This window comes from Seriola lalandi, unplaced genomic scaffold (genome assembly GCF_002814215.2).
Source record: "Seriola lalandi dorsalis isolate HSWRI2012SDOR001 ecotype SW California unplaced genomic scaffold, Sedor1 jcf7180002054582, whole genome shotgun sequence".
Taxonomy (NCBI): domain Eukaryota; kingdom Metazoa; phylum Chordata; class Actinopteri; order Carangiformes; family Carangidae; genus Seriola; species Seriola lalandi.
The window spans coordinates 1318772-1330389 of NW_019525135.1; the positions used below are offsets into that span (position 1 = coordinate 1318772).

The 11618-nt window shown below is 39.4% G+C and overlaps 1 protein-coding gene across 2 annotated transcripts in view; it reads left to right on the plus strand.

Moving 5' to 3' along the window:
- The window catches only part of ndst3 (N-deacetylase/N-sulfotransferase (heparan glucosaminyl) 3), a 44224-nt gene extending 34963 nt beyond the window's left edge, over positions 1-9261 (plus strand). Inside the window, exons 9-15 of one of the 2 annotated variants that reach the window (XM_023418528.2) lie at positions 237-360; positions 937-1111; positions 1542-1712; positions 2553-2662; positions 5811-5913; positions 6960-7070; positions 7982-9261. In XM_023418528.2, coding sequence (XP_023274296.1) covers positions 237-360; positions 937-1111; positions 1542-1712; positions 2553-2662; positions 5811-5913; positions 6960-7070; positions 7982-7990 — 803 coding nt within the window. In that variant the 3' untranslated portion in view covers positions 7991-9261. The remainder of the gene's footprint in view (positions 1-236; positions 361-936; positions 1112-1541; positions 1713-2552; positions 2663-5810; positions 5914-6959; positions 7071-7981) is intronic. The other variant, XM_023418527.2, reaches the window with a different exon arrangement.
- Positions 9262-11618: the final 2357 nt, after the last annotated feature.

Genomic DNA, 11618 nt, shown 5'->3' on the forward strand with positions numbered 1-11618 from the left:
ACACACACACACACACACACACACACACACACACACACACACACACACACATTGTATTCTCAACAAGATATAAATCTTGTGGAGGGAAAAGTCATCCAGAATGGATCAGTGGGTGACAGCTCTCGCACATACTGACACACACACACACACACTTACACACACATACACACACCGCTCTACTACTCTCTGCTGAGCTGAATTAACGAGCCAGTTATGAATTATGCCCTTTCTTCCAGGAACGACAGCACTTTATCTTTTCCTACTCATGCATCCCTCCATCTCCAGTAACTTCCCCAGTCCAAAGACTTATGAGGAGGTCCAGTTCTTCAACACCAACAACTACCACAAAGGAATTGACTGGTGAGAATACACACATTTACCTCTGTCTTTCGTTCTTCTCCATGCCTTTTATTAGTTAGAACATAAAGTGAAATGACGGATTATAAAAAACCCTAATTTATTTTGTGAGGTTCTTACAGGCTGTCATGTGTCCTGCAGACATCAGTGATACATTACGCAGTTCAAAACAGTTCAACAATGTCTTTTAAATGATCTTTTAAGCCTGGGAATGTAAGCCAACAGACATATGGCTGCCTAAATTGACCCATAAATGGGTTACTTAGCTGACAGATACACAGCTGGTGCATTCTCCGAAGTCATCCAGAAAAGACTTGTCACTGAAATTCTTCATTAAACACTGTTCAAATTATGTCATCAAGTTTATTTTGGGGTCATTGTCAACGCACAGATAAGAGGCTATAACTTTCTGACTTTAGAAGTTGTCTGTGACTTTGAAAAGAATGTGTAAGAATGTAGTAAATTTTTGACTTAGTCTCCAGTAAAGCTGTTGTGTGTCTTGTGTATGAGGCGTACATCGTGAGTGTACCCATGTGTATATATATTTTCTCTTACTTTTCTGTGTGTCTTTTGCCTCAGGTACATGGAGTTTTTCCCTGTGCCCTCTAATGTTAGCACGGACTTCCTGTTTGAGAAGAGCGCTAACTATTTCCCCTCAGAGGAGTCCCCGAGGCGAGCTGCTGCCCTGCTGCCCAAGGCCAAGATCATCACCCTGCTCATCAACCCCTCTGACAGGGCCTACAGCTGGTATCAGGTACGAGCACAAACACACGCAGAATATATTAGATGCCAGCGTATGTATTTAACTCTCTACAGCGGCCTACTTCATTATATGACGTGCTTCATCTCTGTATTGATTAGAATTGAGTTCTTTTACAAGATTGTGTTTGGAGTCTTATTTCGCATTGTGCGTGGGAAGTTAATGAGCATGATTTATCTATACATCTCAGTATGTGAAATGTGACACAAGCTTCAAATCTTCTGCTTAAGCCTGTTTGATTAATGAGACATGAATGTCAGCAACATGCCAGCTTAAATGTTATGTCGTCGTCCATAATATAAAGTCTGTCTCATGCGAGGTTGTGAATAATATCGCTTGATGTTTAAGAGATTGAATGAGAGCAATTGTACCATCAGAGCGAGTTCTTTGAAGCTCATCTGGCTGTATCTGTTAACCTCCCCAGCATCAAAGAGCTCATGAGGACCACGCTGCCCTGCGGTTCACCTTTTATGATGTCATCAGTGCAAAACCAGGAGCACCAGCCGAGCTGCGCTCCCTACAGAGCCGCTGTCTCATCCCCGGTCTCTATTCCACACACCTAGAGAGATGGCTCACCTACTACCCTGCTAACCAGGTATGCACAGGCACAGATACAGGATTATAGGTACATGTACACAGATAATTGCAATATATTGCACTGTAATACCAAACACATGCACAGACCAGTAATGGTCAGTATGCTCAAAGCTTTTGAAGATGTTTGAAGATTTATTGCTGAGATTAACTTCTTTTATTTTATTGTTAACTGCGATAAGGGACACAACTGAAGGAATGGTAACTATGTATACTCTCAGTGCCCACTTTATTAGGTACTCCTGTGCAGTCTAATGTAATCCAATACAACTGTTATGCCATAAAGTCTATTGTATTATATTCAGAGATGTTTCTTATATTCTGCTCCCCTCATATATATAAATAGGGAGAACATACCGTTGAGTATAATGTAGTGCAGTATTAAACCACCTTTAACCATGACTTCAATAATTAAGATCTAATTGAATTTATACTCAACAAAAACCGAACATTAAGAACTCAGAGAAGGTTAAATTCACAACAGAACTGAATTGCTAAAGATTGTATAGGTGACCCTAATCGAGTGGTCACTGAGTGTATTTTGGATTGTTTAAACTACATACAGTAACACCTCCCTGCACATAGCCTGCAGGAACTGCTAACTGTTCAGCCTGGCAGGGCACTACACCATAAAAGGAACCAGAGTGAAGTGATATATTACATCTGCTGTCAGAGTTCTGATTTCCAGCTTTTGTGGCAGCCGTTAAAGTGGATCAAGTTGCACTGAAGAAGCTGTCTCTGCGCTTTTATTTTTACCCAACACCTGAACGGGTTGTAATGCACTAACCAGTTAGGTAAATAGTGGGAGCCAGTGTTACAGTGTGAATGTAACTGTGTGTAGGTGATGATCATAGATGGCCATCAGCTGAGAACTGACCCTGCAGCAGTGATGGATGAAGTGCAGAAGTTCCTGGGCGTCACTCCTCATTTCAACTACTCCCAGGCCCTGACGTAAGTCTCTCACGCAGAATGACGATCTCTGCTTCTCTCTCTTGCTTTCTGTCTTTGATACCTGGCGTCCTGGGGTACGGGGACCTTTAACCTGGTGCACACTGTAACAGAAATGATTGTACAGATTCAAGCAGTAACAGGACCCCAAAACCCAAATCTGTGTGAAGCCTGACATCTACTGGTGAACAGCAGGGAACTAAACTGGCCATCTCCTGTTTCCCAGTCTGTGGTGCCAGGTGGTGTCACTCTCTGAATAACACAACAGACAGTGACATCACCTGGCACCAAAGATCAGCCAATAGCAGATGGTCAGTTCGCTACTTGCTTTGAGCCATGAAATGTCCAGCTTTACACAGATTTAGCTTTGAGGTTTTGTCAGTACTTTTAGGAAAGGAAAAAAGGATGTCTGTGCAGGATGGCCAAAAAATGATGAGACAGAAAAAGCCAAAATTAACAGCAAAGAAGAAAGAAAGTATAGGCAATTGTTTCACTTGCAATTTGCCACATATAAGTAAAGACATCGTGGCATAAATTCTTGGGTATAATGGCAAATTAATGAAAAAAAGGCAGTGTCAAGTTAATGTTTGTAATGCATTATTTAGTTGAGGAATGACTTGATGAATCTTATTTATTCTGATTGCAATTACATTTGCCTCACACTCACATTTTAGTCATCACAACCAAACGTTTCATGAATATGTATCATTTTCACAAATGATATTTGTATTATGTAATGAGGACATCGAGACACATAAAGACACAAAGTCTCAGCCTCCTGAGCTGCTGGCCTGGGATCAAATCCCAACAGAGAGTGGACTGTCCTCTCGCTTACACATCCTGCCTGTCGGTGTCACAGCTGTCTAAAACAAAAAATAAGAAAAGGTTAGTGCACTGCACAGTGTCAATCCAGAAGAAGTAAAACTGCAAAGACATCACTGCCAGAAGAAAAGTCACTAATGCAACTTTTATGAACTAAACTTATTCTTTGCTGTTTGTTCACAGTAGACAAAAGGGCATAGAGTGTAAGCCATATTCCTTGTTTGCAACCACAAATGGAGCATGTGCTGTTAGTGAACTCCAAATTTACCTTAAGAAGTTATGTGGAAATACAGTTGCTTTAAACATTCTTATGTCACTTAAAGCAAATGGCATTGACCAATACTTATTGACCATTGTCCTCAATAGTGATTAATACAACTCAAAAACAAGATTATATGCTTAGTGTGTAATTCAGATATTAATATTTGTAATATATTGAAAGGGATTCCTAAAATATGCATATCAACCAAATTATTATTTTTTTAAAAGTACAACTCAAGAGAATTAGCTTTCGCCTCGTGACGGTCTGTTTCAACTCATTCTTCATTAGAGATGTTGCATGTGACCTTTAAGTTTGGGAGAAGTGGTATAGTGTTTATTTCTCAAGCACCACTCATCAGAATGCAATCTGCCTGCGAGCCCTCAAATCTCCAGACAGGGACATCTAGAATTTGTAGCTCCGATTGGGACAGAGAGCGCCTCTGTCTTGAATCACGAGCCCACTTGCATACAAATAATTTGTAAAGAGATGCATTTTGACAGAATAATAAGGAGGCTGTGTGTGTGTGTGCGCGCGTGTGTGTGTGTGTGCTAGTGGTGTGTCATTGTGAGTGTGTGTTTTTGAGTGAAGAACGAGTTATACAAAAGCCTAATCTTTCTTTTCTCCTTCTCATTCTTTTGACGTTGCAGCAGTCTGACAGATCCTCAACACTGGAGCCTATTTATTTAATCCCCCCCTCTCCTTTCGTCCTCCTGTCCTGTCAGAGAAAAACTGAAGGAGAACCACTTAACTCTTTTTTTCACTTTTATTCACCCACTGATGCATGCAGATAAAGAACAATATTTGCATCTTTCAGTCACATCCACATTAACACAAATGGCATTTAATGGATATCTTTGTATATCTTTGCTAATACTGCAAAAGGAAGGGGCATAAATGTGTACATACAATCATATTATTAAAAAAAAAAAAATTATATATGAAGTAGATAAACATAAATGTACACTTGGTTAAATATAGATTATGCATGCATACTGTAAACACACATAACATGCTGCTATTTTTTACAGTTAGTCATGAATTTAAACTCATCCTCAGGTACAATTACTCCCCTGTAATCATACTTCTTTTCAGGGCCACATTTTCTGATATCTGCTCTCTCTAATGGGGAGGTTGTCATCATTCTCATTAACTGGTCATGTGCAGTCCCTTTCACTTTTTTTGTCTTTCCCAAACACCATAGAAAGTCTTGATCATGAAACATACTGCATACATTGTATTTGTATTTCATGTCTAGATAAAAATAGAATACAGTACATGAATAAAAATGAAAACATGTATGTATAAAAATGTAATGTAGTATAGACACAGAAAAAGGCCAGTGAATAAGTGCTTCTGGTTTCCCCTGCACCCACTGCTGCTCTTAGAGGGGGAAAATGACATTTAAAAAAAGGACATAATATGCTCTCATTCATTGGTATAAAGAATCCAATTCCAGGCACTTGACTGGACAGACAGTTGCCTTCCTCAGGGTGTCTTTATACACAATGAACCCATACCAATAAAAGTAAAGTAGGCACATTTTTAAATTAGATTTGCATAGAGTGGAGTAAACAAAACAAACTATAGTCTATGCATATTTCATGTCATCTCAAGAACTACCAGTGCGAGTGGTTAACTGTACTAACACAGAAATAAACTATACTCATGTGTGCAGTCATTGTGGGTCTGCATTGAAATAAAGAGAGAGAGAGAGGCAGCACAATGGAGGGGAGGGACACGGAGAGGGAGGGCGAGAGGTAGAGACAGAGAGAGATGAACCAGGACAGCGCGACAGTCAGAGAGACACCGATAGCAAAAGAGTAAGAGACAAACAGAGAGTGTTGAATGCGTAGTGACATTTATGTCTGGTTTAAGATGGCCCACTTTTTCAGGCCTATTTTCCAAAAGAAGAAATGCTTCCAAATATTATGGCCAATGTGGCAGCACTGAGGTTTATTTTCAAAGCGAGCTATCAAACTTTCTTTTTTCTTTTCTTTTTTTTTTTATTAATACTCTCCCCCTGTCTCTGTCTTTCTGACTATATTTTCTTCTATTCTCTTCTGTCAGGTTTGACCCTCAGAAGGGCTTTTGGTGCCAGCTCCTTGAGGGAGGAAAGACAAAATGTTTGGGAAAGAGCAAAGGGAGGAAGTACCCTCCTATGGAGCCAGAGGTAAACTCACACATTTTAATTAAAACAGCTTTATGCTCAGGGAAAAAATATTTATATGTGCATTGAATTAAAATTTTGAGAAGGAGACAAACAAAAAAGAAAACACAGCAGCCTGACTGACAGTGACAGCCCCACAATCCCTTCCATCGCAGTGGCAAAATTTCCCACAGGACCCAGCATAGGGGTGGAAACTGTCAGCCAATCAGATCCAGCCAGAAAGTTACAACCTAATTATGAGGACTCAATAGTGACAGAACACCCATGAGAGAGAGGATGGAGGGAGGGGGAAGGGTAGAAGGAGAAAATCCAGTCCATAAATCTTTGTCCTGGCTGCTGATTCCACAGAGGAGATAGCAGAACTGCAGACAACGATTCACACATTTGCTCTCACATGAAGACAAACACACATATCTACAAATTGTCTTCCCTCATGTGCTCACACATGGCTAATGGCAGTGTCACCTGTAATTAAACTGCATTTGAGTTTCCACCAGGGGAAAGAGGGAGACGACAGACGAGGAGGGCGGAGAGCACCAGGGACAAGAGAGAGGGATGCACACAGGGAGGGAGAGGGATAATGGAGCTCATGCATCCTTCATGTAATTTTTCCTGTCCCTCTAACCTCTCTTTTCTTAGCTCTGTTCATAACACTCTGCACCTATTGGCCCTAAAGTCCTATTGAGGAGAAATAAACCAATCTGGCCCATCATTAATACAGTCTATTTCTTATTTGCCCCCCTTTCTCCCATGATGTCTTTCTTATTTTCTCTTTTTAATATCCCTTTTTTCCCCCACTCCTTGCATTTCTATCCTTCCCTTTTTGCCCATTTGCTCATGCCTCTCCCCCCTTTCTTGCCTTTACCCACATGCCCTTATATACTTCCTTACTTCCCTGTTTACCACCTCTAATTCTCACTCACTACCTTTTATTCTCTCTCTACTTGTTTTTTTTTTCTCTCCTCATTCCATTTCCGTCACTCTCCCATCTATGTCTTGTCATCACACTTCTACTTCTTCCATCCTTTCTTCCCTCCTTCTCTCCTCAGGCACGTGCATATCTCTCCAGGTACTATAGGGAGCACAACGTGGAGCTGTCAAAGCTGCTGCATCGCCTCGGACAGCCCCTTCCCTCCTGGCTAAGAGAGGAGCTGCAGAAGGTCAGCAGCTTTAAACTCCCTGACACTCATCTCACTAGCTCAGTAGCATGGAACTGCAAGTTAAAATTTGTAAAACAATTTTCACCAGTGGATTGGGTTGGACTGAATAGTTGAAAAAAAAATGTACTTGAAGCCCCAGGAAGTAGTTCTTTGTAACATTAAATTTCCATTCCTAAATAAACAACAATTAAAGTTAAAGTATAAGGGAAAAAATGTACTTATTATTTATTAGGACTATCTAGCTGTTTCTGTAGCTGAAGTTAATCTGCTACATCAGGACTGCATGGTTGTGGTTTGGTTGGATTTGATTAGCTGTGCGGGCAACATAAACAAACAGCCCCTTAAATCATTAAATTTCTGAAGTTCTGATTGGTGCATGGAAATATATGACATAACCTTTTCAGCAAATGTAATTTAAGGATACTTTACGCAAAGCAACCAACAGAAGCAGAAATGTGCATCAATGGATGATGCAACACACAAAAGAAACACAAATATCAATGGCTTACAATAAAGAAGATACTTTCTGAAGTTGATTAAATCTTGTCAAGGTTTTCAAAGTATGCACATCATACTATGACGTTTCATAGTGTAAGGGGTTTTTTCTAGCATCAGTCTCACCTTGATCTCTGATATCCTTTTATTCTGCAGTGCTCAACAATGTCTTCTTGTCTCTGGATTTGTCTTTGCTGCTGTGTCACTGTGTATGAATCAGAGGGAATCACTTGACAAGTCTGCTTAGGTTTTCCAGTCCATTCACAGCCCCACCATGTTTTCTTTCTTATTTTCACGGTTGGCATTTGAATCAGTAAACAAACAAAATGTAATTAAATTACTTCTCCCCCTCTCTTTTCCCTCCTCTCTGTGTTTCCCTCTCAAACCCCTTCCTCTCTCTCCACATCTTTCTTAAGGTTAGATAACCTTTGCATCCATGAGCCAGGGTTAAAGGTCAAGGGGTCAAAGACCAGGAAGCGACCGGGAGCACCTGACCTTCAGATGCACTGTCTGTGGCCTTTTAGTGAACCCTGAGGTGAAGGCGAGGACAGGGTGCCTTGTTTCTCCTAAGGACTGTGACACTGCTGAAGGGAGCAGAAGTCATGAAGTGCTTAGAAGCTCTGTGGGCTGAAACTGAACTCATGGATGGATGGATGGATGCATGAATGAACGAATGGATGGATGGATGGATACATGAATGAATGAATGAACGAATGGATGGATGGATGGATGGATGGATGGATGGATGGATGGATGGATGGATGGATGGATGGATGGACGCACGAACAGTTTCAGGGGACTCAGACAGCTCAGAGGAAAGTGGGACTAAAAAGGAAAATCCACATTATGACTGAACTATAGGAGACAAGGAATATTTGGCAAGTCTTTGATGCCTAAACCCTGTCCTGAACTGTGGTGAACTCTTGTGCAGACCTGCAGTGACTTTGATGGTTATTTCTTTTTGTTTTATTTTCACCTTTTAATTTATAATGCCAGAACAGCGCTGGTCAGCTGTGCGTGGTTCCCATAGAGATGACTTTGCACTAAGTTCTGTTCCTTGTATCTCCAAGACAAAAAAAAATGCACCCTATGTGATTTGGTTTTAGTTTTTATAGGTTTTTCTTGGCACACTGAGAAAAAAATAAGCAGAGAGGATGAGTGCATAGACTCAGGGTGAGTGACAGCCTGTTACTTCCCATGATAGGTTCTCATTGTTTTTCTGAGTTTTTTTTGTTTGTTTGTTTTTTTCAGAGAAGCTAGTTTCTGGTAGATCTGGTAGCTTTATTCACCCTTGGAGATGTCATTTTGAGGCTTTCACCGGAAAGTGTGGACTGGAAATGAGTCACTGAACCAAGATGCATTGCCTGCTCATTATTTTCCTGTGACAAGCCATGCAGAAGAATGCTGTGTCCATTTAGCAGAGCATGAGCGCTGATGATTTCAGCGCTAAGGACCGAGGAGACATGAGTTTGTGGGAAGAAAACCGACCAAACTGAGCCTAATAGATGGGACACTTAATTCCAAGACTCTTTAAGTAGCTACTGTAACTGCTTTTGTTTTGTCAATGTCTCATTTAAGTCTCAACCTCCTTTTATTTCCTTTTTAATACCTGTTGCTAAATTGTTTAGCTTCAATTTGAATGCAAAAACCCCCTAAATGTCAAACACAAAAACCAAAATTAAAGAAATGGATATGACTGACAGTATAAGATGTTTTTTTTTTAAATGAGGTTACACACATGAACTGCACTGAGCAGTGAAGTTTGTGAAGTCACGCAGTCTTTGGTCTGAACGGTTGACTGTTTGTCCTCTAAGGTAAGTGAAAATTAAATGCATTACAGTTTGCTGTTCAAAGAATTTGTGCCTGTCAGTTGCTGTTTCAATCACTGCTAAGTCACCTGCAATACAATAATGTTCGGTTCAAAACACAATGATGCAGAGCTGCAGTAGTGGAAACTTAAGTGCAATAACTCAAGTACTGTACATAAGTACAACTTTGAGGTACTTTACTTTAGTATTTCCATTTTCTACTACATTCTATTTTTCCCCCACTACAACTCAGAAGCAAGAATTGAACTTTGTATTTCTGTATTTATATGATAAACTGCAGTGACAAGTTATTTTGCAGATTCACATTAATAATACAAAATGTAATCTATAATAAAGTTAATCATATTGATATATAATATTGTATTATTATCAGCTAGGGTAAGACTTTATTGATTGATCAGGGGGTAAATTTATAAGCTGCCCAGCGGTATATAAAGTGACTTAAGTAGCCCCTCACCAGCTGCAGTATTAAAGTGATTTACACATTAATGGATCAGTAATTATAATTCATTAATATAAGATACTGAAATGCTCCGTTATGCCAACACTACAGTACTTTTACATAAGTAAGGTTTTGAATGCATGACTATTAACCTATTTGTAACAATATTTTTATGTTGTGGTATTTCTGCTTTTAATTAAATAAGAGTGTTTCTACCTTCTTCTCTACTCCACAGTAGAGCAGGCACCATCATGTCAGACTGCAACGTGTAGACATTATTTATTTTTTGTAAATTCCAGTTATTAGCTGCATCCTATTTACTTTAAATATTGATTAAACTTTTGGGAACCACACTGTGTTTCTGCTTGTTAAAAATGATACATTATACCGGGATGCATATGATTCAGAAAAAAAGCAGAATAATAGAATAGAATAAAAATCTACCACACTGTGTTAATGTTAATGGATAGGTTCACAGTGTTCCAAGTCTGTCTCGGATCATTCCAGCACAACAGAGAAACACAAACAGGGTATTTTGCACTAAAAGGGCTGTAACTTTGGAAGATATCCACTTGACTAACTGCTGAAATCTCATATCAGCTTCAGACAAACATTTCATATGGGCACCTGACTATTGTTGATAGACTCAAAGAAAAATGTGCACCTGTCCTTGAAGGCAGAACATGGTAATCATATCAGTCAAGTCAGTTCGTTTTTGTCCATCTGTTGTTGAGCTATTTTTTATTCTCATCGTACGACACAGAACATTTGTAATAAACCTTGAATACGATGGAGGACTTTGAGATGATCGAATCGATTAGATTAAATGTTTAGCCCTGACATCACAAAAGGAAGCCACCATCAGACTTCTGTCTTGTGAAGCTAAACATTGTCAGTAAGGCAGGAATGAAAGATTAATCCACAGAATGTGAGAGAGAAAAAAAACAATTGCTTGTTCACTCTTTCTGGTGACCCTTTAACAAATTTTACACTCATAGAACCCCTTTTTGGCGAAAATTGAAGCATACAATATCACTTCCCAAATATCATTATCTGTATCTACAGTAGCTGTATTTGCCCACTGTGTTTGTAAGGAGCCACAGCTGACTGAGAAAAATAAATAAATAATTTCAGGTAACTCAGTTAAGGCTCATTTACACTAGGTAACAGCAGCAAAGCAGTCTATGTTTTTCCTAATTAAGTGTATAGTGCAATTATTTGAAAAAGTATATTTTTTGGAGATGATATTATATGGTTGTAATGTTGACATGTTTGTTCCAATATATGTGTAGATCTGTTGTCCCAAACAATGTTTTCAGATTATATTATGGCCCTGTTAAAAAAAAAAGCCATGCTTCAGATAAAAGAAGTACACCCAAACATTGCAGATATAGACAATCTAAAAATAACACAAATCCCAAATCTATGAAGGTATTTTCAGCCACTTTCAAAAGCAGCTGGTTGAGCAGGGAGTTTCTAGGAGCCAATTTTATGTGCATGAGATCACTCTTATTCAGGTTTAATCACTATCCTTAGATCTTTCCCTGCTGGTTTTCCCAAGTGTTGCCAGGGTTTAAGGAATGGAAACAGATATGAGTAGAAAGAAATTATCCATGTATAATGAGACCTTCTGTTTCTGCACCACCCCTGGTGACATCTAATATAAACTCATTAGTGCTTCTGTAAAGCTAGAGGTTCAGTGGGAATAACAAAAAGTGAAAGGAAAAAAAAGCTGCCTGGTTCCTCTATTTATCATTTTACTTGAATGGTTATGCACAATAT